Consider the following 25391-nt stretch of genomic DNA (forward strand, 5'->3'; position numbering starts at 1 on the left):
GGCCGCGCGCAGCCCCGGGCGGGGAGCTGCCTGCAGGTTTCCCCGCGGCTCGGCGGGTCCGAGAGCGGGCGCCGAGATGCGCCCCCTGCTCGGCCTCCTGCTGGTCTTCGTCGGCTGCACCTTCACCCTGTACTTGCTGTCGACGCGACTGCCCCGGGGGCGGACGCTGGGCTCCGGCAAGGAGACCGGAGGCAGGTGCGTGGCGGGGGCCGCGGTTCGGGTCAGAGGAAGGGAGCCAGGTCCGAGGAGGGGGTCTGGGAGTGGGAGATTCGGTTCCGGGAGCGGAGGCGTCGGGGGCAGGGGGTTCGGTTCTGGGACTGGGGATCGGGGTCTGGTGGCCCGGCCGCATCTGTCCGGTGTCGGGTCGGCGGGGTGGATGGGAGTCGGGGCCCTGGCTGGAGCTGCCGGCTGCCGGCTGCGCTGTGTGCAGTTTGGGCGGGCGATCCGTGGCTTTGCACGCAGGGCGGTGATTTGCAGAGGGAAACGCGGCGTCTTATCTCCGCGGCGCCCCTTCGCGCGCCTCTGTCGGCGCGGTGGCGTCGCCGCAGGAGCCGTGCGCCCGTCGCCTTCCCGGGCCCAGCCCTAACCCGACCCTCGCCCCAGCGTGGACCCGCAGCCCCCCTCCTTCGTCCTCCCCACCCCATCTCACTTCCGTCGGCTCTGCCCTTGGGGCTTGCAAGCATTCGGTCTTCAGGAGTGTTGCATGGACAACTTTAAATTATTCACGAATTAATGATCAGGTCCGCCGGTCTTCCTGGCTGTCTCTCCTTTTCGCCTTCTCATGACCGACTTGGGGCGGGAGGCGGCACCGCGGGGCTGATTCCCCGGGAGTGTAGCATACAGTTTATAAAGTTTATGGAAGTGTGCGTTGGCAAGGATGTTACTGGTATTTGAATATGAGGGTAACTGTGTTCAGTTACAGTATTCTTTTGCCCTAGTTGAGAAGGCTGTGCTGTGGATGTCAGGCATACTAAGAGAAACATTCTGATGACAAGTAGGCGGGTTTGCTCATAATTGATCATTGATGGATTCAAGGGTTACTCTTATCTCAGAGGCAAGGTGGCCTTTACACTGTAACCCTTGTACAGGGTTCAGAATGAACTAAGGGCCAGATAAAGAGTTGGGGGGGAGCCTCTTTGAACGGGTTGGTTTCAAGCCTAATATGTTATCAAGAAGCTTATGTTTATGGTATGGGACAGATATACTTTCCCAGGGAATCTTTAATTGGCCTGTTAGTGAATGATAAAACAGTCTTTTTACCTAGTAACTGGGGAGCATTGTGAAGTTTCAATTGTCCTTGGGCTGAAGCTTGTGGGGGAGGGGGCGTTCCATGAAGGGAAGGCAATTTAGGACATTTAGTTCCTGCCTGAAAATGAATGCGTTTGCCTCTTAAGAATACATCATAAAACCTGAGAACTAAAGGGGCACTTACCACTTATTTTTTCCTGTAAGGAAACTGAGGCCCAGGGACTAGCCCGAGATCACACTGCTGGATAGCAGCAGAGTTGAGATGTTAACCCAGGTTTTGCTTCCCAAGAAGCAAGCTCTTCTGTCTCCCTCTGCTGTGTGGTATCAGGTCCCCTGTCACCCTGGGCTCCCAGTATGTGTATGTTCCTAGCAAACCAGTTGATGGGCACATTTATGAACCTACTTTGGAATGAAGACACAAGTGACTTTCCTAGGTACTAGGCCGATCTGGACTCACGTTTCCATGCGCTTTTCCAAATCCCCAGGTCACTATGGTTCCCCTCAGACCTGGCGGAGCTGCGGGAGCTCTCCGAGGTCCTTCGAGAGTACCGGAAGGAGCACCCGGCCTACGTGTTCCTGCTGTTCTGCGGCGCCTACCTCTACAAGCAGGGCTTTGCCATCCCTGGCTCCAGCTTCCTGGTCAGTGCCCTGCCCTCCTTCTGTGCCCGCCAGGAAACCACCTTCTCTCTTTGCAGAGGGGCCCTTAGGCTGCAAATCACACAGTCCAGAGGAAGAGTACTGTTGCGGGCATTTGTCGACAGCCTCCCCTGGGTCAAACACTGTCCTAGTTGCTTTCCTGACCTTATTTAACTCTCCTAGCAGCCTTAGCGTGTGGGCGTCATGATCCCATTTTACAGATAAGTAAACACTGCGGTGGGAAGGCACTGTCCGAGGTGACAGGGAGAGGAGGGGCGGGGCTGGGGGGCTGAACCTGTGTCTGCCTGGCCCCAGAGTTGGCCTCTCCTCTTGTTTCCAAGGCCTTGATGGCTGCGCGCTGTCCCGGAGACACACACACAGTCCGGGCTGGGTCGGCTGTTCCTCTCGGAGCTTCTGTAACGTTCTCCATCTTGGCACCGTTTTCTCTTACTTTTTGAAAATCCGTGTTCTCCACTAGTCTTTGAGTTCTTTGAGAACCCGGCCCATTCCTGATTCTCGGCTTTGTGTTTCTTTGCCCGGCTCAGGGAATTGCCTTCACAGATGTTTGACGAACAAAAGCAAGATGTTGATGGTGATGTGAGGCTGGAGAGGCCGGGGAGACCTCCCTGCGTGGGGAGGGTGTGAGGAGGACGACGAGTCGTCCTGGATTTCCCAGGCGGCCCCTCCCACCGCCCTCGGAGCCGTGGCGCTGGGCCTGGGCATGCGCTCTGCGGGCTGCTTCTGTTCAGTTGCTGCCTGAGGCTCTAAGGAAGAACCTTGCTGTCCTCCCCGCGGCATTTTCAGCTGTTTCATGTCAATGTGTGTGTATTTTAGGGCTTGGGGTTGAATCTCAGCTGCGTAACCACGGGCAACCCCTTTAACTTCTCCAGCCCTGTTTCCTCATTTGGAAAATGGGGCTACTCCTACGCGTTGTCGCGTGGAGGGTTAAATGGAATGGTGCGTGGAGAGCACCTGGCTCGGTGACAGTGCCTGGCGCACAGTGGCCCTCAGCACTTGTTGAATGACTGAGTGACTGAGCAGGAGACCTTGAAAGCTTCCTTCCGCCCTGCTTTTTTCTCCTGCCTTGGCATCTTTTCTCTCTACTCCAGGCTCGGGCTGGAAACTGGAAGAAAAGCAAACGTGTCCATGTCAAGAGAGACAGGGAGGTGTGTGGTGCTTGAGGTCTGGGACTGACTTCTTGGGGGTGCCTCTGTAGCTGCCTTCCCTCTTTTTTTTTTAAGTAGGCTCCATGCCCAACATGGGGCTTAAACTTACCACCCTGAGATCAAGAGTCAGAGGCTCTACCGGCTGAGCCAGTCAGGCGCCCCCGCCTCCCCTCTTGAGCTGATCCCTACTCAGGGCAGAGAGTCAGATGCTACCTGGGAGTGAATCCTGTCTCTGCCTAGTGGAGGAGCTTGGGCACAATACTTAATCTCTCCCCGCGAGAATGGTGTAAGGATGGCATATGACACAGGGTCGTTGTAAGGATGAAATAAGACATGTAGTCAAGCACTTCAGCTATAGTAGGTGCTCATCATACCCCCACCTTCTCACTTGGAAGTTCCCCTTTTACTTTCTCTCTTGGATCCCATGTTTGGCAGGGTGACGTCTACCGGCCAAACTGTATTTAGGATGTATTTGTTCACTTTTTATTTTTCTTAATCTAAGACTTTTTTGAGTGTCAGCTAGAGCTCTGGTCAACGTGGAACCCCCAGTGTTCTCTACCACAGATGTAATTCCAGCAGGAAGCAAAGAAAGAGGATGTTTTATATAGCTTGGGTGGTCTTACTGAAGGAAAATTCACGGTTTCTGTTCATTTAAAATGGTAACAATAACGTGTGAGTTGCATTTCTCCCTTCTTGGAGCACTGGTGATCGCAGAACCTCCCACAGCCCGTGCAGCAGGCCGGGGGGCTGTATACCCGTGTTGTCCCAGAGAATGTTCTCCTGCCTTCTGAAGTGTTCACCTCATCACTGTTTGGAAGGTGAAGAGACCAAGGCCAGGGGTACCGTTCCCAGCCCTGTCATCACTGTTCATTCACCCCTTTAGAATGGGAGTTGGGTTTGGGTTGGGAAAATCACTGGAAGAGGAGGGAACCTGTGACTCTTTGGCCCCAGTATAAGGTGACTGGTAGCCAGCAGATGTTCTAATGGCTGAGGGGTTTGTTTTATTTTTGCAGAATATTTTAGCTGGTGCTTTGTTCGGACCATGGCTGGGGCTTCTGCTGTGCTGTGTGTTGACATCAGTGGGCGCCACGTGCTGCTACCTGCTCTCCAGTGTCTTTGGCAAACAGCTGGTGGTCTCCTACTTTCCTGAGAAAGTGTCCCTGCTGCAGAGGAAGGTAAGGGGAGGGGCTGCAGCTGAGTGCTGGGCCCCCTGACGGTCACCTCAGGGCTCTGAGGGGTGTGCAGGCAGGAATTTCCCACCATGGTCCTCCACCCTGCTTTGGAGCTCTTAGGGGCTCCTTTTGGTCTGTTCATGACGCACAGACCTGGGATCAAATTCCGGCTTCATCATTACGTGCTCTGTGACTTTGGGCAAGTTCCTGACTTCTCTGAGCCTCAGGTACTTCCATTTTATTTTATTTTATTTTTTAAAAAGATTTTATTTATTTATTTGACAGAGGCACAGCAAGAGAGGGAACACAGCAGAGGGAGAGGGAGAAGCAGGCTTCCCGTGGAGCAGGGAGCCCGATGCGGGGCTTGATCCCAGGACCCCGGGATTGTGACCTGAGCCTAAGGCAGATGCTTAATGACTGAGCCACCCAGGCACCCCGGTACTTCCATTTTAAAAATGAGGAAAACGGGCGCCTGGGTGGGTCAGTCGGTTAAGTGTCTGCCCCTGTCCCAGGGTCCTGGGATCGAGCCTGCTTCTCCCTCTTCCTCTGCTACTCCCCCTGCTTGTGCCCTTTCTCTCTGTCAAATAAATAAATAAAATCTTAATTAAAAAAAATGAGGAAAACAGTCTCTACCCTGGAGGGTTGTTGGGAGATTCAGGAACAGAATATGTGAAGTATCTAGAACAGTGCTTGGTGCTATCAGATTTTCAATATCTAGAGATTCTCTGCGTCTTAATGGCCTTGTCTTTTTTGGCTACAGGTGGAGGAGAATAGAAACAGCCTGTTTTTTTTCTTGCTGTTTTTGAGACTTTTCCCCATGACACCAAACTGGTTCTTGAACCTCTCAGCTCCGATTCTGAACATCCCGATTGTGCATTTCTTCTTCTCTGTTCTGATTGGTAAGAAGCTGGTGGGGTAAGTCTGAGTCTTCAGCATTGCCATGTCGGAGGCCTACCCACATGGGCCTGTGTCTGCCTCTGAGAGCCCAGGTTTGTGAAGAACAGCGTCAAGAGTTGCGACCTCCAGTAATTATTCCTGATTTCAGATCTGCTCAGGGCTGAACAGAAAACCCATAAAAATACTTTTGGGAAAAGTAAGGATTGTTCATTCCACAGCGGTATTTAGCACCTGTTGTGTGGCCAGCACTGTGCTAGGCACTGGGGTTGGTAGCATCATCTGTGGAAAATGAGTCACTTGGCCCTTAGCAATGTCTCAGGAAATGCTAGCAGGAAAGCAGAGCTGGAGTGAGGGTGTGTGGGTGAAAAAAGGGTGGAGGCTGAAGAAAGGAGCAGAGCAACTTGGCCAGGTGAGGGGCTGGGACCAGAGCATTGTTTCTCCAAGTCTGGGCCTTGGATCACCTTTATCAGCGTGGTGATGTGCTAGCAGCCCATAAAGTCAGTGACTGTTGTATTCACACCGGAGGTAAACCACCCTCTTTAAGCCTAAGGCAAGGAGTGCTTCTCTTAAACCTACTTGAGAGCATGGAGAGAAAGACTGACTACTCAGGACTTACAGGTCGGACGTAACAAATCTGTGGTTGAGTAGCTGCTATTAATAGGGAACGCTTGAGAGAGAAAGTGAGATCTTAAGTCGAAGCAAAATCGACCACAGCTCATTCCAGTCATATTGGCTTTCGGACAAAGTGTCTTGGTTCCTCAGTTAGCAGCCTGTGATTACCTAGGTGGCAGGAGGCCGGGAAAGACTCTGGAGACCGGGCTTCCAGTCTCCTGACAAGCTGTGTGACCTTGAGTGCTCTGTGATCTTGAGGCATTGTCTACTGTAGGGGAGGACTGGGTGATCAGGGGGTCCCAAACCAATTAGTCTCAGGAGGGGCGGTCAGGAGAAGCTGTTACGATGGGTTTTACTCCAGGCCCAGGTAACCAGAATCTTGGGGGAGGATGTGTTTTTAACAGCTTCCCCAGGGGATTGTTAAACAGCCAGCCTGTCTGGCCACCAGTCAGACTTCTCGGGGATCCGGTGGATTTGATGATCTCTCAGAGACAGTATAGAACGCGGAAGTAGTGCTATTTCTAAGAAACTTGTTTTTATCTTATGCATATTATAAATCTCATAATGTTGGTGCCTCTCATTACTTAGGCTGTTGGGTCCTCAGAACCCAGTTTGAGGGCACTTCTAGCAAATGTGTGAACCTTACACTTTTTCGTACTAACCGTATCTCCTGATTTCTTGAAGGATATCTTCATTTATTTTTGTGTTTCCTATTAAAAATCTTTTTATCTTATTGTAGCACATGCATTTTTTGTAAATCATCTCAAGTCTTTTTGTTAAACAGGGCAGTTTATGGGAAGTGAGGAAAGGAGGGGAAGAGGTGGAGAGGGGAAAGAGGTAATGTGCTTAGGGGTCAGGAGTTGGGCAAAAAAAATCTGGAGTCGTGGTTGTGAATTCCTGGGGACGTTTCTGAGGGGTTATTGTTTCTCATCTTGCTGCCCCTGGTAACAGGCTCTTTCCCTTTCTTCCAGGTTTGGTCCCGTACAATTTTATCTGTGTGCAGACAGGTTCCATCCTGTCAACTCTTACCTCCCTGGATGCTCTCTTCTCCTGGGAAACAGTCTTTAAGCTTTTGGCCATTGCCCTGGTGGCCTTAGTTCCTGGAACCCTCATGAAAAAATTTAGTCAGAAGGACCTGCATTTGAATGAAATAAGCAACGCTAATCACCTAAATAGTAGAAAAGACACGTGATCTGGGTTGTTTGCCACGTCCCTGGACTCTGTTGCTTATTTGTGTACCGGTGTGGTCCTCTGCAGCCCCTCATTGTTTTTAATTACCCTCAACAGGTGATTTGGACACTCTTCATCTGTGTGCAGCGTTTTCATGAAGGACTTTCTGTGCTCTAGAAGGGGGATTGTACCAGGTCCTCAAACCAGTCCTGGCTTAGCAGGACACTCTGTGAAACGGATGGCCTTCTAGAAAATCCTATTTATATTCTATTGAATAACAAGGAACTCGGGGTGGTCTGTTGTATTTGCCTCTTGCCAAGCCCTGAGCTGCCTTAGGAGAAGACGCTGATTGTCCTTGTCCAGAGTTGCCTCTTTCGCTAAGTGGTAGGCTGTTGTGATAGGTGTTCTCCTGGTATGTCCCTAGTGGGTGTTCTTGGTATAAATGATGACGTGAACCCACCTCACTGACATTACCCTTCATCTTGTTAGCCTCTCGAAGAGTATTGTGTACTATTTTTTTGCTGATGAGCTACCTCTTCCATAAACCAAGGGAAACAAGCTGACGAACAGCGCAGAACTTGCACGTACAGCTCAAATGCACAGTGATCTCCGTGATGCTCTTTGTGTCCAAATGCACTGACGTTACCATATATGTCCAACCTCTCAGTTGCATGTCCTGACAAATAAGCTGATTGCAAATAGATTAAATATGAATGCAGCAAACTCTATGTTGCAGGTGTGTTCTGGAGAAATTCCTACCTGTCTGAATGGGGCAGCGTCCTTGGCTCACTTGAACCAAATGACTGTCAGTACATTTTCTAATCTCTCCTTTCTGTGTATGAATCCTTTCTCCATCCTCCTGCTAGGAGAATGGATTCAGTACACTGAGCTATCAGCCAGTGTGCCCTCTGTATTTTTTTTCATGTTGTCATTTGTCGAGAATAACTGAGGAATACTTTTATCTTTTAATCCAAAGAGGGAAACTTGGTTTTGGATTACTTTGTCGTGTGACATTTTAACGTTCTGAAGCTGTCATGGCTTCTTGCAGCTGCGGTGTTGAATGGGCACAGGCCTGGGTTAATGCTGCCAGGGACACAAGGACCTTGGCACCTAAACTGACCAGCTCTGGGATCCTGGACCCTACAGGAGTAACTCATCGTTTCTTACCAGAACTGTTGCCTTTGGGCATCACCTGCTGGGTTTTGATCTGGTTTGGCCAAAGTCTTGCCAAGGCTTTCACTTGGCCCACTGTTCTACACGCATTCCTGAGAATGCTCCTGTTCAGTAGGAAGCATCAGTTCCCAAGCTGTGCTTTAGGGACATCATATGATCCAAAAAAACACAACAAGGGCTTCATTTTTAAAGATGTGTTGCTTTCAAAGAAGCTCGGTAACGAGTGGGGGGTAAGGAGAAGGAGTGTGTGAAATCTGTAGCTTTTTGTGTCCTGGAGGAGGAGGAGGGAAGGGGGAAACCAGTGTCTTCTACACTATTGCAAGTTTGTGCCCTTTGCCCTTCACAGGATCCTTGTATTTGTCTCTTCCCCCCATGATTTTGCTACACTGTGCCTTACCAGTTGTGAGTTTACAGGTAAAGCAATTTCCCAAATAAATGGATATTAACGTTCTGTGTGGTGTGTGCTGGACATGTTGCTAACTTTCCATTCCCCTTGCTGGTGGGAATCAGGATGGGCTGAAAAGCAGACGATCCAAAATGGGGTTTGAGCTTCCCACTCTTGGGAGGCTTCTCACCACTATGATTCTTTGGATGCCCGATTTTTGTTTTCCCCTTTTCCTTCTCGGCACTCACTCAATAGTGGGGTCACTAGGAACAGAGGAGGAACTATGAGATGGGCAGCGGGGAAGCCGTGGGAAGGCAGGAGGGCACCTGTCCAGGCTATGACAAAACAAGAAGAGACTATGAGGACAGAAAACGATGGTTTCCCTTCCTTCCGTGGGTGTGTCTGCAACAACAGAGCCACAGAAACCAGCTTCTCCACCCCCGGCTCTCCTGGCTGCAGGACACCCTGCCTGTCGAGTCTTCCCTTCCCGAAAGCTCTGACAAGTGCCGGGACGGGTGAAGGCAGCTGTCAGGACCCACACAGCACCTTAGGAAAAGACAGGACCAGAAAGGAGTGAAGCACAGTTTTTGTTTAATTCCATGCATTGGTTTGCTTCAATCGTCACTCCCATTGCCCTCACCGTACAATTGCTCGGTACAAATGGAGCTGGCGTCCGAAACCACAGGGAGCGGGGGACTGACGGGACTGGAGACCCCAGGGAGACGGATGAGGAAGCTCATTTTGAGACTTAACCACAGGAAAGAATTTGCTCCAAACTGATAGGAACTCCAATTATTGCAATAAAGAATCCGAGTGGCGGAGAGCCGCCCAGGTGATACGGTCCCTAAGGGTCATCTTCCTAAGAGCTGGCACATTCTGACTGTGGGGCCCTCTGCGTGGCACCATCGGAGGACCCTTTACGCCAGGACACCGGGCAGCAACCTGGGGCCAGGGGCCAGCGCTCCCCTGAGTGCGGTGAAGTGGCTCCAGGGAGTAAGCCTGGCATTCGGCCGAAGGTTTCCTTACAGCGGCCTTGAATCCACGTAGGGGCCTGTCTCTGTGAAATCCTGCCACGATGCCCTCATCACGTGACAGTTAACAGACGCCTTAACCCCAACTCCTTGGAGGTAACCCTGTTTCTCAAAGCACTGCTTTGAGAGCTCCCCTTCTGCCATTTGTCCCTGAGAAGTGTTCCGGGTTCCAGAAGGGTCTTCCACTTGGCAACCTGGTTCATTCCAGTTTGAATAGGCGCTGCAATATTGGCTGTAGCATGCAAACAAGCCGACTAATGTAATTCTTATGTGCTAGTCTATGAGGTCGGTAACATTGGTGGTAGGAGTATACTAGGGCATTTATTCTATGAAATCAGCAAAGAAGAAAAATCTTGCTGCCTGGAAAGGCACTAAATTCATACTGACAGTACAAGTCAAAGTCTTAAAAAGAATATCACATTGTTTTGGTACATTAGCCTCACGGAGTCTAAGAAAGAAGCAAGTAACTGGGACTTAACATATTAACTTTGATCATAGAAGGGGAGGGAGGAACATGCTTACTGAACACAATGAAATGATGTAAATGAAGAGACATTTTGGAATTCCATTCATCAGTGATTGGAAATTATTCAGTTGGAATTGTCATCCAAAAGGGCAGTGGGCGGAAGCAAGTGGCCTTTCTTCCTGCCAATGGTGCTGACCCCCCCAACAGCCACATGGTGGGCTCCATAAGGAGGACACTGGTGTGATCCTGTCACTCTCCCTTCAGAGCTAACTCAAGATACCAAACCACCTGGAGAAAATTAATTATGAGCTTAGGATGGGGATGCCAAAAGAGATCTCCCCCTACACACCAATTCCAATCAAGTGGGAGTTGTCCCCAGTGCCCTGTTGTGAGAGGTTCTGAGGCTGTGGCAAGAACATGGTGATCAATAAATAACACCAGTCTTGGGTGTTCAGGGTGGAGGTGGTAGATGGCAGTATGCAGTAGTATTTTGGTTTCTGACTTAGTGGAAAAACAAAACAGCACCCTATACTGCAGGGCAGGGCAGGGCAGGGCAGGAATTCCTTGGATTCCAAATATGTTCTATTCTGGAGAGTTCAGTTCCAGAAAGTTCAAGTGGGAACATTTTACGAAAAGGGGAAAAACTTGAGACAAAAGGGCATGGGGATAAAAAAGTAAATTATTTGATCAATAAGGCTGCATTCACATGGAAAGGATGTCAATTCTTCACAGTAGGGGAGGGCATTTAAAATTGGGTTGGTACCAGGAAAATCCAATACCATCACATCTATTACTTGGGGTAAGAGGGAAATTTAGCAAAAATGAGGCCCTGAAATGTATGTCTAGTACTTACTAAGTCCTACTTTAAAAATCCTTTAATTCTAGAAGGATGATTTGTTGATACTAAAGTTTTTAAATATCTGAAATTCAAGTAGGCTGTACCAAATCATCTTACAGCAGAGCCAGCTAGCATCTCTACCCTTTTTGAGTAGGAGCTCCCACAATCTTGCAAACAGGTTGAAACTTCACTGGCGGTAAGGTCTATTATCATTTCAAAGTGGATGTCGGCTTCTCAGTCCCTCTGCTAAGCCATTTTAATAGGAATTGTTATCAGAGGACATGATCTAGAAATAGATGAAAATCAGAACCAAATGTTCATCTGCAAGACAAAACCCATTATCTTGCAGTCAGTCAAAAACAGATGCTAAATGAATGTGAACGCTCATCCCAAGGGGGTTAAACTTTCAACCAACACTGAAGCTTGAAATCATAGTCTTGTGAGGCTCCTTACAGCATGTTGCATGGTCTTGAGGACTGAAGAATCCACTCTTCGACTCCCTGAGCTCTGGATGCAGCACTCTTCAGATGACTGTGGAGTTGTTCTCAAAGAAACACACACCGCTTCACAACTGCCCTGGTTAGCTCAAGGCAGGCAGTGAAGGGCCAGGCTGGGATAGAGAAGGCTTTTAACTTAGATTATGGACACTGTTCTCTTCTGAAGCCTCTAGTCACTTCTACTAAAAATAAAAATGTTCAATGTGGAACTTTATTCAACTCTTGACAATACGGTGAATGACTAAAGATTCAACACTGTGCTAGCCTAGCATGCTCGTAACAGTAACCCAGATGGGTATGTATGGCATAATCAGGACAGGCAGTCAAGATGGTAATTCAAAAAAACATCAAAATTATGAGGTATCAGGTATCAGATTTTCTAGGAAGACCATCACTGAAAGGTGTTAAGACAGAAGCTGACCCCCTCCTGTTTCTCTTTTGCCACTAGAGGTGGGTAAGACCGGGACGAGCTGAAGTATGTTTTATGCTGGAGAGAAAGGGGATGTAGACTTGTAGCCTCTCTGTAGCAACGAAGCAGCGAGAGTCACAAGACAGTGTGGGTCTAAAGTCCAAGGATGGAAACTCTGGGCTTTCAAGGTACCTTTCCAGCCCTATGACCCTCTAAGTGACTAGGCCTCCTTCTAGAATTTCTCTCATCTTTTACCGGATGACATCACAGCTAGGCATTTTATGTCATTCTGTTTTAATGTTTCTTTGCTATTCCCAGCCAGGAGAAAAAAAAGGTTTGGTGCTATGGGACCCAACAGGAAGGAGATGACAAGCTGCTGCCCGCTCCCGGCGCTGCCTGACCTACGGGCCCCGGGCGGTAACCCCCTGGGTTGGTTCCTCCCAGGGCACTAAAATAATTCTCTTTTTGCTTCTAATGTAGTCCCACGATTTTATTTCTTAAGAAACTTGAGAAAGTTTACAACTTTTGAAGTATTTGTCCATCCACTCAGTCATCTGCCCACCCAGGAGCTTTTAGGATCAAGTCAAAACCACAGTGTATCTACCGGGCTCCAGGGCAGAACCCGCATCCTCAGATGATTGTTGTTGCACACAGAAAATGAGGGAATACAACTAAGATGAATACCAGGGAGCTCCCAAGTGGCAGTTCCATTTTCATTCCTTCATAAAGATCATAAAAAGCCATCATTACTCATGGTTAGCAATACACACAATCATTGTGCTACACTGTAAACCACACCTTCTGATCGACAGAAAATGAGAATAATTATTATAAAATAAAATAACAATGATAATAATGCCATAACTTAAGATCTTTCATGTAGTCCAGCTACAGACTTTATACAAAATGGAATAATTTAATGCAAACAACACTGCTGTCTGTATAAGTTAAACATTCTCCTTCATCCACCCAAGAGCTATAAATTATAGACACTAAATTTTAGATCAATGTCTCAACATAAAGTGTAAACAAATGGAGGGATCAAACAAGCAAAAGGAACTGCTCTAAATTCCCTCCGCCTTTCCTTTTTGGCTGATGCAATCAGTGACACCGAGGGAAGGGGCTGCGACAGTTTTATCTGTGTTGGAAATAGTTCAATACCTGTATGTGTAAGTCTTTCCCAATGTCCACCATGATGCAGTGTCAAAGAGTTGAGCCAGGGTCTTCAGGTCTTGAGCCTAGAGAGGTTGTTTGACAGTAACCTTTCTTGGAGAAAGAGACGGAAACTAGGCCAACACCTGTTTTTATATAAAATTCTAGATAAAAATTTCCTTGAAGCCAAGGCACCATGGAGTACCTTGGGGTGCTTTTCAAAGCCCAGGACCCCGGAGCCAAGCAGGACCTCATGCCTTGGACAATGTTCGATCTAACTGCTGCTTGGCATCAGTTGTTCTTTCCAGAAATTTCCAAATCCAATTGTTCCAAACTGCATTGATCCGGAGTGCAGTAAAATACACCTTACAAGTTGCATTTAATGAAAATGCTGTTGTGGTGGGAAAGGGGTTGCCTTTCGCCAGTTGCTTATTTTGCCTTTATGCTGCTAGTGGTAGCCAGGCACTAAAGCTTCCCGGAGAGAATGAGTTAATGAATGAAAACGAGGGGGGTGGCTTGGGGTTGGACACTGGACAGACTCACACACATGCTAGCTGCCTTCAAAGTCTGTTCTGTTTGAATCAATATGACTCTAGTAGACAAGCAACCTGGTTCCACAGAGGGGCGGTCCCATCTTCTGCACAAAGTGGAACTGAGACACTGTTAGAATGTACTTTCACAAATTCCACATTTGCTTTTCTAATACTGTTGTAAATCCCCTTTTTCTCTTATCAGCACCCCACCCCTGGCCTTTTTTCCTAAAGGAAGTGGTCAACAGGTGCAAAGGAAATAGGGCTACAAGAAAATGGCACTTGAGTCTGAAAAATCAACACACTGGTCAAGGTCACACATTTGTCAAGGTCATGACGATGACGGCATTAAAAAGGGAAGTATTTGTCAAAGACAAGGTTTGACTCTGTCTGTAAGTCTCACTACCAAATGCTGCTTCAGATTTTTAAAATGAAATCAGCTTCCACAGGTGTAGTTGTCTTTTTCCTCCTAGAGGAAGCACATGCCCTCAAAGACCTTGGGTGCAAGTATCTGGTCATCAGTCTTTTCTAGGCCATTTCCATCACCCGTGTGGACAAGCTGGTTGAACTTAATGTGGTCTGTTCACAAGTTACCTGGAATTGCTTTTCCTTTGTTGTTCTTTGTTTTCTAAAATAATCCATATGTCTTGCTCTGGCTCTTCTTCAGCCACTTATGGCCAAAAAACTGGTCCCCTGTTCAAGTAGCAATAATACCTCCTGGCCCCACAAATTCCCAAGGATGTTGCTCCTAAATTCCACTTCTTTCTTTTCTTTCTTCCTTTATCTCTCTCTCACTCTCTCTTTTTTTTTTGCAAGAAATTATTGTCTCTCTCTCTCTCTCTCTATCATATATAGTTCACTCTTTACAGTACAAAGTGTTAAAATGTCAAACAAAAATAAATATCAATGTTACAGTAGCTAGAATATTCAATAAAATAGATCCCTGCCATTCTTGATTGAAATGTTCAGTGAGACTTAATTTCATTTGGATATTTTTTTCCAGAGATTTGCGAAGTCTCATGTTCCTGTTATTGCAGCTCATTTCTAGGGGTAAGAAAGATGGGGCAGCTCTCTTCCCAGACAAAAAAGCAAGGAGAGAGGGGAAAGAGTCGGGGGGGAGGGGGGAACGATCTGAAATGCCAGTATAGTCATGAGATCTTCAGGATGGGTCTTCCTCCATTACCAAGTAGCAGAGCTGTAGTGTTTATTGGTCCTAACTGTGGCATCAGAACACTCTCCATCGGAAGAGTCACAGTCTGATTCTTCAAACTGCATAGGATTCTGCAAAGTCGAGACAAAATAAAACGTTAATCCGTTTGGGTAATCACTTAGTAAACACGTATCAGACACCTCCCACGTGACAGGCACCGTGCTGGGTTGCTGGCTAAGATAAATGAGCCCAGGTCCCGCCCTTGCCGGGTTTCTGGAGAAAGAAGACCTGGAGAGGTGATGACAGTGATGATGATGGCAGTTACAGCAGGACCACCTCAGCCCCGCTTGCAGAGTGTTGGCTATGATCTGGGCACTGCTGTAAGGGCTTTACGTCTAGAAATTCACTTAATCCTCACAAGCACTCTAGGAGACAGATGCCGTCATCACTCCCCCTTGCAGACGAGGGCACTGACCCACAGAGAGGCTAGCAGCTGGCCCAGCGTGGCAGCCAGGAGAGAACCCCGGCGGGGCTTGGCATCCAGGCCGTCGGAGGCCGGGTGTGCACTCTCGGCCACCCTGCTATCCTGCCTCCCAAGACAGGGGCAGTCCTGTGCTGTGCAGGACCTCGAGCGTCCCATGTGCTATGAGAGCATCATCCAGGGGACGGTGAGGACATGGAGGAGCGAGACGGGGTCAGGAGCAGGTGATGTTTGACCTAATCGTAGAATGAAGGAGGCCTGAGCCATTCGATGTTGGAGCCTCACTTGGGAGACCTGTCCCTATTGGGGAGCTCTGTGTATCTCTGTACTCCACTTACTTCTTGGAGGCACCTGTTTTATCTCAAATACTAAATGATCATTGTAAAGGCTGTAGGGACCCAGGCACACTCTGACCCCAAAGAGCTGCAGTGAGGAAAGGAGGAGGGAGAAGCCCCACCTCATAGCCACGTTCCTCTGCGCACAGCTTGCCCAGAGACATCTGCGTCTTCACGCGGCGCACAGCACACTCCTTGTCAGAGAGCCCGTCTGAATGCGAGGATATCTCAATGGGGATCTCTGGCGTCTGGGATAGCAGGTCATCTAGCTTCTCCGCCAGGCGGTCTTCAAGTTTGTCTGCTAACTCATCAGGACTGTTGGAGTGGTCGCTGGTATTTCCCTCCTCTCCATCAGACACAGAGAAATTCTCAGAGCTAAAGGTGGAATACGACTGGCAGCTGCTGATACAGCGATGGGGCCTAGAACCACAAAGAACCAGAGGATCTTCATCACAGGCACACCTGCTGTTCTTCCCTTGCCTGTCAGTCATAGCCTCGCCGAGAGGTCATCTAGGTTTCTCCCGACCCCTGAGGGAGATTCGAATACAGATGGATGGACACTATTTAATTTTAAAGCAAAAGAGAAGGAAACGTGACTCGCCCTTTTCATTTGGTTCGTATGTTTATGTGGCTAAACACTATATTCCAAAGCCGATGGCTACCACTGGTCTTTGAAAACCTCAGCTGGTCGGGTCACAGCATGGACACGCATGCACGCACGGTGTGGAGCTGTCCTGCTTCTTAGGCACAGGCCTCCCAGATTCTTACACGTAAGAGAGTCTTGGGAGATTCTTGGCCTAACTCCTTTCCCAAACATAAAACTGGAGCCAGAGAAGGAAAGTGGCTTGTTCCAGGCCACATCACCTGAGAATGCAGAGCTGCAGCTTGGGCTGGGTCTACTCAGAGCCCGCTCCATGTCATTCTCTACCTCTCCCTCAACCCCAGCTGCGTTGCCTACTGGGCATGGCAGCCCTGAAAGGCGAAGTGCCTTCGCCCTGTCAGCTGACCCCCAGCAGGGATGAGCTTGGAAGGAACACACACTCTGCAGCTGGGGGCACTTAATGTGTCAGTTAATGGCTCATTCCAGTTAACACGTGAGTTTAGCTCAGATGAGGCCAAATCTGTGGGGGGCAGGCAGGGGGCGGGATAATTTGCAAAAGTTCATTTCTTTCCCGTTGTTTATGATAAGTAGACTAGTAAATAAGAATGCTGTTAGCTCACGTTGGTTTCAAAACAAAACAAAAATAATAAGAAGACTGCCTTTTTCCGCTGTCATTGTCTGATCTTTCTGTATCTCTTAGTACAAAGTGATTTTGATGGCATATGATCTGAGGCTTGCCACTGACCAGGCCAGGTGATAGGCTGAGGTTGGGAGGAGGGGAAAATCAAGGACACCTGAAAAGAGCTCGTGTGGGGAAGGGAAATTAAAGTAGGATTCATACAACATCTCAAGGCTGGTAACAGAAAGGGACAGGGAGAAAAATGTTATAATATGAAAAGCAAAACCATGCAGTAAAAACATGAATGTAATTTGCAGCTAAGAAGGGCAGGAAGCCATTAAGTGGGCTGAGTTCATGGTGTGTCATGGGAACAAAGCTGGAAGTAATGTAACTGTGATGTCAGTAGAGTGAGTTCAGAGAATGAAAAGACATTTTACTGGGATCCAATCTCACTGCGTAGGAGAAACCAAGGAGATAATAAGGTAGCAATAGCAATGTGGCAAGAGTAGCTCAGGGGATGAGAACGGATTTCATTTTTGTGCAGTGTGGGGACCCAGAATACAATTTACCAAAGGAGTCTCTTGCTTTGCAGAGAATTCCTGTTTCTGGGCAGGTACACAAGCCTTCCTGGATGGTTCTTAGAGCTCTACTCTTCAAGAACAGACCGTGTACTCACAGAAAAGGCTTTCTTGGAGGAAAACTAGCTTCCCTACTCCTACATGAAGGCAGCTCTTCTTCTAGAAGTAGGGGGATGTGGTCCTTCTTAAATTTAATCCTACCAGCAAAATTATTCTTTCTGGCTAGGCAGGAAGCTACTTTTAAGGCTGGGCTGAAGGACGACTCAGCCTAATTAATTATACTTAATTTGAGGCATAATATCCAAAGGCATGGAGAGTACTATGGACTGAATTGTGTCCACCACCTCCCCCACCCCAATTCATATGTTGAAGCCCTACACCTAGTGTGACTGAATCTGGACATAGGCTCTTAGGAGGTAATTAAAGTCAAATGAGATCATAAGGGTGCAGCCATAATCCCATGGGACTGTGACCTTATAAGAGGAAGATCTCTTCCCTTCCCTTCCCTTCTGCACCCCTCTCTTCCCTACTACCCCTCTTCCCCACCACCAACCCTGTAAGGACACAGCAAGAAGGCTGCTGTCTGCAAGCTAGGAAGAGAGTCCTCACCAGGAACCCCAATCCTGGACTTCCCAGCCTCCAGAACTGTGAAAGATAAATTCCCATTATTTAAGCCACCCAGCCCGTGGTATTTTGTTAGAGCAGCCAGAGAGACTAATACAGGGAGGTACACCAGAAACTCATCAAATTATCCCCAAAACAGCATGGCCATCCCTCATAAAATGCCCACTCCGTTCTCAGTTGTAACCCTGAAGCCGAATTTATGCTCCTTATCTTGAAGTTCCTAAGAAATGAGTTCTGATGAACTAGGATCCGCCAAGCATAGTGAGCAGCCAAAATGCGGCAATGGGAAAACAGGAATGTGAATTTGAATCTCCCAATAAGGTGGTTGTTCGAAGGTGACCTATGACTGAGCAGGAGGTATGCCAAACTCAGGATTTTCCCCATTACCCAGAAATCAGTACATGTGTTTGTTGGTTTTACCTCTGTCTTCGTGGAAATTCAACTTCACTATCTACTTCCCCTTCTTCCTCTTCTGAGGAGTCATCTCCACTCTGAGGAGAACAAGGAGAAAGTGTTTTATCTCAATCTGTCGCTCTCTCTCTCTCTCACATACACACACACACTCCTTGTAAAAGATTTAATTATAATCAGAAGGCACTGAATAGCAGTTTGCTGAGTGTCATCTTTAAACATATATATTTTCAGGGGAGGCTGGGTGGCTCAGTCGGTTAAGCGTCTGCCTTTGGCTCAGGTCATGGTCCCAGGGTCCTGGGATCGAGCCCCGCATCGGGCTCCCTGCTCAGCCGGGAGCCTGCTTCTCCCTCTACCTGCTGCTCCCCCTTGCTTGTGCTCTCTCTCTCAAATAAATAAAATCTTAAAAAAAATAAACATATATATTTTCATTCAGCAACCTTTCCTCGGTGTCCATGAGGACAGGGTCTGTCCTAGATGCTGGAAGACACACAGAACCGAGTAAATATGAGTTTTGCCCTCCAGTCGGTAAGGACTCCATGAGACTACCCAAGGTGAGTGATGGGGAGGGGAAACTAGAGAGAAGGTCTTGGATTTGGGGGCAGTCTCTTGTAATCATTGTCATTCATGGCTCCAGGCCCTGACATAGGGACTCCACCAAGAAGTGATCTTTCAGTTCTTCAAAACCCAACAACTACTTTTTCCCTTCTATGTACCAATCACCTTTTCACTAATATTATAGTTACAATGCTCATTTGCACTACTAAGGCATACATTATTTGAGGGTCAAACCATATCTTGTACCGTATTTCTCATTTCACCATGAATACAAAACAGGTGTGTAATGCATTATGGAGTCAGCATGTTGGTAAGGATGATGGAGCTCTGGTTGGGACATCTGAGGCCTTGGGATTGCCAGGGCTCTGTGATTCATCTGGAAGGCTGGGTAAGTGTCTTGTTTGAGAAGATGATCTTCCTTCACAGGGAAGAGTCCATCTCTCTTCGAGAACATAAGAACAGCCACACTTAAAATCAACTGCCCTTACCCACAGAATCATGATGCACTGGATTAGTACCATCCATTGTGAGGTGGGTAACTGGGTCCAAGTAATTATACCAAAGGTTGAGGATAATTTACTTTTAAAGTCAGTTTTAATATACCATCACCCACCCATTTGTATTCTGATATGCTTTTTTGAGTAGAAAGGACAGGCATGGGGTTATATTGACTGCCAAGATGAACATTTACCCGAGGCACCATGGAAGTGGATCTCAATCAAGAGAAGTTGAATTGCCTTGTGGGAGTACTGTTCCAATGAGTCCAAATGTATAGGGTGTGCACTCCCTGGCCTGCCAGCCCACAGAGTGCATCAAAATGGCATCAGAATAGTTCAAAGATACATGTTACTCGAGAGCGGACTGGGATGACTGCTAAAGGGTACAGGGTTTCTTTCTGGGATGATGAAAATATTCTAAAATTGGTGATGACTGCATAACTGTGAATAAAAGCACTGAGTGGTACATTTAATGGGAGAACTTTATGATACATGAGTTATAGCTCAATAAAGTTGTTACCAAAAAATACACGTTACTGGCATATAGGGGTGGGGAAGCAGAGAACAGATTAACCCAAATTCACCACCCAAAACACAATTTAATCTCTGGGAATGCTTTTTCAGCAGCAGCACTGTATGTTGGGGAAGAAATACAGTTCTGAGACAGTAGCTCTGAGCCTCAACTTTTTTTTTAATTGAAGTATAGTTGATTTACAGTATTATATTAGTTTCATGTGTGTAACATAGTGATTCAACAATTGTATATATTATGCTCTGCTTGCCAAAATAAATACAGTTATCATCTGTTACCTTACACAGTTATTACAACGTTATTGACTATATTCCCTATGCTTTACTCTTCACCCCTTGTGAGTTATTTTGTAACTGGGAGTTTGACCCTCTTAATCCCCTTTACCTATTTCACCCATTCCCCCACCTTCCTCCCCTTTGGCAACTACTAATTTGTTTTTCATATTTATGAATCTATTTCTAGGTCTGTGTGTTTGTTCATTTGCTTTGTTTTCCTAGATTCCACCTGTAAATGAATGATATGGTATTGGTCTTTTTCTGACTTATTTTGCTTAGCATAATACCCTATAGGTGCATCCATGTTGTCATGAATGGCAAGATTTCATTCTTTTTTATAGCTGAGTATATCCCATTGTATATATGTATGAATGTATGTCTACACACACACACACACACACACACACACACACACACACACACCCCACATCTTCTTTATCCATTCATCCATTGATGGTTGTTTCCATATCTTGGCCATTGTAAACAATACTGTAATAAACACAGGGGTGCATATATTTTTCCTAATTAGTTATTTTGTTTTCTTTGGGTAAATACCCAGAAGTGAAATTACTGGATCACATGGTATTTCTATTTTTAATTTTTTGTGGAACCTCCATACTGTTTTCCACAGCGGCTGCACCAGTTTGCATTCCCACCAACAGCGCACACGAGTTCCCTTTTCTCCACATCCTCTCCGACTTGTTATTTCTTGTCTTTTTGATTCTAGTCATCCTGACAGGTACGTCAACTTCTTTTAAATGTCTAGTTGACTGAAACATACTCATTTACATTTTAGACCCTTTCATTCCTTCAACGGCACTCCTGATGAATGCTGACGAGATGAAGCAATGCTGAGAACTGAGTGGGTGTTTGCGCTGTACTAAACACTTTTCATACATAATCTTATTTTTAACTCATTAGCAAGATGAGCTAACATTTTTGGAAGGTTGTTACGTGCCAGGTCCTGTTCTAAATGCTTTATATGTATTAACTCACTTCATCTTCACGTCAACCAATGAGGCAGGGTCCACTATGTGCCCCATTTATAGACAAGGACACCAATGTTCATAGAGGTTCTAAGTGGAAGAGCCTTGCTTTGAACTCAGATCTCTCTGGCTCCCAGGTTCACTATGGTAGATTGCCTCCAAGCTAATAAACCCTAGGCAGCTAGTGGGTGAGGAGGAGAGGAACAGATTTCAGTGAAGGAGACCTCACTGGGTCATGATGGTTATTCATAAAGGCAGTGTTTTCCAAAATATATTGGTTTTTAAAAATCTTTTATTTTTTCTTAAGTAAGCTCCACACCCAACGTGGGGCTTGAACTCATGACCTCAAGCTCGAGAGTCACATGCTCTGCCGAGTGAGCCAGCCAGGCACCCATCCAAGATACATTGTGAGGAAAGCTAGTTCCATGGGGTATTAATAGATGTTATTTTTAAAGCCATTATGGCCAAATAGGTAAGGGAAATGCTGGATTAAACAAGGAACTGTATGATTTTTTAAAGCTTAGGATTTGTCGATGTGCACTAGGAATCTCCAAGAGGGGACAGAGAATACTATGTTTTTCAAACTTGTTTTATAATGGGATCCTTCCTTCTTGCAACATCCATCAGGACTAGGCTAGGGTAGTTCTAGTTTTGATTACATATCCCTAGTATATGGTTATTTATCTATATCTAAATTAGATACATTTGAATCAGTCCTCTGGTTCAGTAGTTCCTAAAGCGCAGTCTCTAATCTATCCCTTAAGCAGTGGGGCGAGAGAGTATTGAAAGTCAAAGAAACTTCTGTTCATGCTTTCATCATCTCTTCCTTTTACAAAATGGATGCACGATGCAGGTTTTCTAATGTGCACAACATGACGGGCTCTGACATCCCGTGCTGAGGCTGTCATTACAGCTTACCTTTTGCAGGGGCCTTGTGTTTCGAGGTAGCATTGGGGGGGTGATGTGATGAGGGATGCCAAGGGATGACGCAGACCTACAGCCTTTGAATTCATTTTCTTCCATTTCCTCGGAACCTTGGGCATCTTCCGAGAGGGGATTGTGTGCTGGTGACTTGAAAAGGTTGGGGCTCCTTCCCACTGGCTCAGCAGAGGGTATGTCTAGGGACCCACACTGTTCTGGCCTGCACTGGAGGCAGGGCTCATAAGGCTCAGCCTGACAACAGCCCCAGGGGCCGGCTGGGCCCTCATCGGGCTCGGAGCTTCTCCAGCAATCTGCTGCCATGGCCGTGGAGATGAGATCAGGGCTGGAGCCAGGCATCTGTCTTTGAGCATGGTTGCTGAGTGGGCTCCGCAGGGCTGCTGCTGGGCCAAAATACCTCAGGTTGTTGGCGCAGGTCGCAATGTCCTGTCCGTGCATATTGAGTCTGGGATGGTGACTCTGAGACACGGCAGGAGGGGCTTGCTGGTACTGTCGCTGCGGAGGATGATGGTGATGGGGAGAAGGGTACTGGGACGGAGCGTGGTGTAGATAAGTGGGATGCGGTGAATTTTCCTGCGCTGGCTGGTTTTTCAAGATCCCTGCAAAGTCACCATGGCTGCCTCTGCTATTCCCTCGGCGGTGGCGTGGTTTGCTCCGATATCGGCTCTTGCTGCTTGAGGTGGACATTTTGGGACTTCCGGACAAAGGGGATGCAGCGGGAGCCACCTCCACGCTGGGGATACCTTCAGATCTCAGCAGATCTGGCCTGGGAGGGAAGGAAAGATTTTGTTTTAAACAGAAGAAAACACATTCAAGTTGGGGGAAATGTAACCCAAACCTTAAAATACACACACCCCTTGAAACAGGAGGCACGTATGCAGAGATTTATCTGACAGAGATGACAGGTGTGCACAAAGATGTGTATTTCCAAGACGTTGATGTTATATACTATAGTTTAAAATAGCAGAAAATTAGAAACAACCTAGATGTCCACCTATAGAGGAGTTCCTTCATTCCTTCTGGATTTTATTCTGTGCCTCACTAGCTGAGGTACCCAATCCCCTTTACATTATAATTCTACCCTACAGGCTTCTCGATCTCTTCCTTATAACCTCAGCTATCAGCCCAGTGCCAACATGCCAAGGCAGAGGCAAAGGTTTGCCCATGATCAGGAATCTGTCTGATGATGGATCTAGAGGGATCCCACAGAAGATCACAAATCACAGGGATCTGGCACAAGAGAAGGAAACCTCAGGTTAATTAGGCAAGAGGATAAATTCAGGGACTTTGGTCGAGACATGGTCTCCTTGAGGTCTGGGACTCTGTCCATCCATCTGTGTATGGGAAGGACACTAGCAGGAAGCCTTGCTCACACTCAGTACTCAACCATGTTTAAGGAAGTGGGGAAATGGGGTGGGGACTGAGGAGAGGGAAACAGTACAGAGCCTGGGAGGTTGGACAGAGCCATCAAGAGAAGGGCTTGTGAGGAGTGGCCTGGCATGGTCCTGGCTCCTCTCCTAGTCCTGTTGTCGAGTGCTCCCTGGGCTGGTCATGCAGATCATGTGCAAGAGCGAGCCAGAGCACACACTGATTTCAGGGTGCACAGGTAAACAATAAATGGTTTCTGAACCGAGGGATGGTACAGACGGAGACTCGAGGACACCAGAGAGCGCCACTACCGCCTTCCTTCTCTGGAACCAAACAGACACAAATCTTCAGATTACAGAGCTCAAGCACCCAAACTTTTTTTTTTTTTTTAACAACAGAATCCTTTTCTCAAATGAATTATGAGAAACTCAGTATATAAAATAGATACAGTAAGAGAACAGACTGGTGGTTGCCAGAGGTGGGGGGTGGGGGAATGGGTGAAATGAAGGAAGAGGGTCAAAAGGCATAAACTCCCAGTTATAAAATATCTAAGTCCAGGGAAGTAACGTATAGCATGGAGACTATAGGTAATATACAGTTGCCCCTTGGATAATGTGCACGGTCAAAAAGCCAGGTATAACTTTTGACTCTAAAAAAACTTAAAAATAGCCTACTGTTAAGTTTACTGATCAAGGAGAGCGGGAGAACTCCAGTGCTAGGGGAATACTGCACATAGAATTCATGGCTTTTTTTTACCATGATTCATTAGTTCATCAAAGTTAATTTTTTAACTGTTTTGTTTTTATTTTTCTTTTTCCCTTTTTCAACCAACATCTTATCAATCCCTTTTTAAAAAAAACATTTTTGGGGGAGGCGGAGCAAGATGGCGGAGGAGTAGAAGACCTAGATTTCGTCTGGTCTCAGGAATTCAGCTGAATAGGGATCAAACCATTCTGAACACCTACGAACTCAACAGGAGACCGAAGAAGAGAGTAGCAACAACTCTCTGAACAGAAAAGTGACCACTTTCTGGAAGGTAGGACGTGCGGAGAAGTGAATCCGAGGCGATATTCGGGAGGATAGACGGCGGGGGAGGGGCCTCCGCCGGCCGCTTCTGGCAAGTGCTAGAGCCGCGGAGCACAAAATCAGACCTTTTAGAAGTTGGCTCCGTGGAGGGACGTCGCTGCAGTGGCTAAGCGGGGGGTGGAATCCTCCCGGGACAGTGTGGTCTCAGGACCCTCGGGGTCACAGAGAGACCGGGGGTGCCTGAGTGTGCCAGAGCTCCCAGGGATCGGAGCGGGGAAGCCGGCTGCAGAGACGGAGCAGAGTCGCGGGCTCTCAGCTCGGGGTTGCCATAAACTGTGATCTGCGGCCCAGTCGGGCCACTGCTCCTCCAGCAGGGACCCAACAAGCGGCAGATCCGGGGAGACTCCCCTTCCTTCCCGGGGAGGAGCGGTGCGGGAACGCACTGCAGGGATCTGCTGGGTTTGGAGACTCTGCGCGGGGTCGGGTACCAGAGATAGCAACGCTCGGTCACAGGCCGGGTGAGCACGGGGCGCGGCCGGAGACCGGGGACACGGAAGTGACTGCTTTTCTCTGGGGGCACACTGAGGAGCGGGGCCCCGAGTTCTCGGCTCCTCCGGGTAGAGATTGGGAGGCCACCATTTCTGCCCTGGTCCTCCAAGGCTGTACGGAGAGCTTGCAGGGAACAAAAGCTCCTGAGAGCAAACCGGAGCAGCTTCCTTAGCCCGGACCGACAAGGGCGGGGCAATTCCGCCTCCGGCAAAGACATTTGGAAACCACAGCAACAGGCCCCTCCCCCAGAAGATCAGCACAAACAGCCAGCAAGCCAAGACCAAGTTGATCGATCAAGGAGAACGGGAGAACTCCAGCGCTAGGGGAATACTGCACATAGATTCATGGCTTTTTTTTTTTTTTTTTTTTTAACCATGATTCATTATTTCATCAAAGTTAATTTTTGTTGACTGTTTTTTTTTATTTTTCTTTTTCCCTTTTTTTAACCAACATCTTATCAATCCCTTTTTAAAAAAAAAA

The 25391-nt window shown here is 47.5% G+C and overlaps 2 protein-coding genes across 14 annotated transcripts in view; one reads left to right on the forward strand and one right to left on the reverse strand.

Moving 5' to 3' along the window:
* Positions 1–8525, forward strand: TMEM41A (transmembrane protein 41A). Of its 2 annotated transcripts, none has more exons than XM_073896021.1 (5): positions 1–195; positions 1734–1887; positions 4064–4225; positions 4983–5137; positions 6703–8525. In XM_073896021.1, the coding sequence occupies exons 1-5, from the start codon at positions 77–79 to the stop codon at positions 6797–6799; spliced, it is 687 nt and encodes a 228-aa protein (XP_073752122.1). In that variant the 5' UTR covers positions 1–76; the 3' UTR covers positions 6800–8525. The 2 variants fall into 2 exon arrangements, with proteins under 2 accessions (XP_073752122.1, XP_025733059.1); XM_025877274.2 differs by having other exon boundaries at positions 4983–5121.
* Positions 8526–9592: 1067 nt separating this feature from the next.
* Positions 9593–25391, reverse strand: part of MAP3K13 (mitogen-activated protein kinase kinase kinase 13) — a 169572-nt gene continuing 153773 nt past the window's right edge. For all 12 annotated transcript variants that reach the window (XM_073896045.1, XM_073896026.1, XM_073896035.1 and 9 more), the window contains 4 exons: positions 21948–22734; positions 18191–18261; positions 15471–15768; positions 9593–14663 (listed from right to left, as the gene is read on the reverse strand). In XM_073896045.1, the coding sequence (XP_073752146.1) occupies positions 14562–14663; positions 15471–15768; positions 18191–18261; positions 21948–22734 (1258 nt within the window). In that variant the 3' untranslated portion in view covers positions 9593–14561. The remainder of the gene's footprint in view (positions 14664–15470; positions 15769–18190; positions 18262–21947; positions 22735–25391) is intronic.

The sequence above is a fragment of the Callorhinus ursinus genome, unplaced genomic scaffold (genome assembly GCF_003265705.2).
Source record: "Callorhinus ursinus isolate GAN/ISIS: 27379988/994484 unplaced genomic scaffold, GSC_fseal_2.0 scaffold1, whole genome shotgun sequence".
In the NCBI taxonomy this organism is placed as follows: Eukaryota; Metazoa; Chordata; class Mammalia; order Carnivora; family Otariidae; genus Callorhinus; species Callorhinus ursinus.

What these genes read in the sequence shown, in the direction of transcription:
- TMEM41A (XM_025877274.2), top strand. Translation starts at nt 77, where the DNA reads ATGCGCCCCCTGCTCGGCCTCCTGCTGGTCTTCGTCGGCTGCACCTTC. An exon ending in GGCAAGGAGACCGGAGGCAG is followed by an intron (nt 196 to 1,733) that starts GTGCGTGGCGGG and finishes CCAAATCCCCAG; the next exon opens with GTCACTATGGTTCCCCTCAG. An exon ending in TCCCTGGCTCCAGCTTCCTG is followed by an intron (nt 1,888 to 4,063) that starts GTCAGTGCCCTG and finishes TTATTTTTGCAG; the next exon opens with AATATTTTAGCTGGTGCTTT.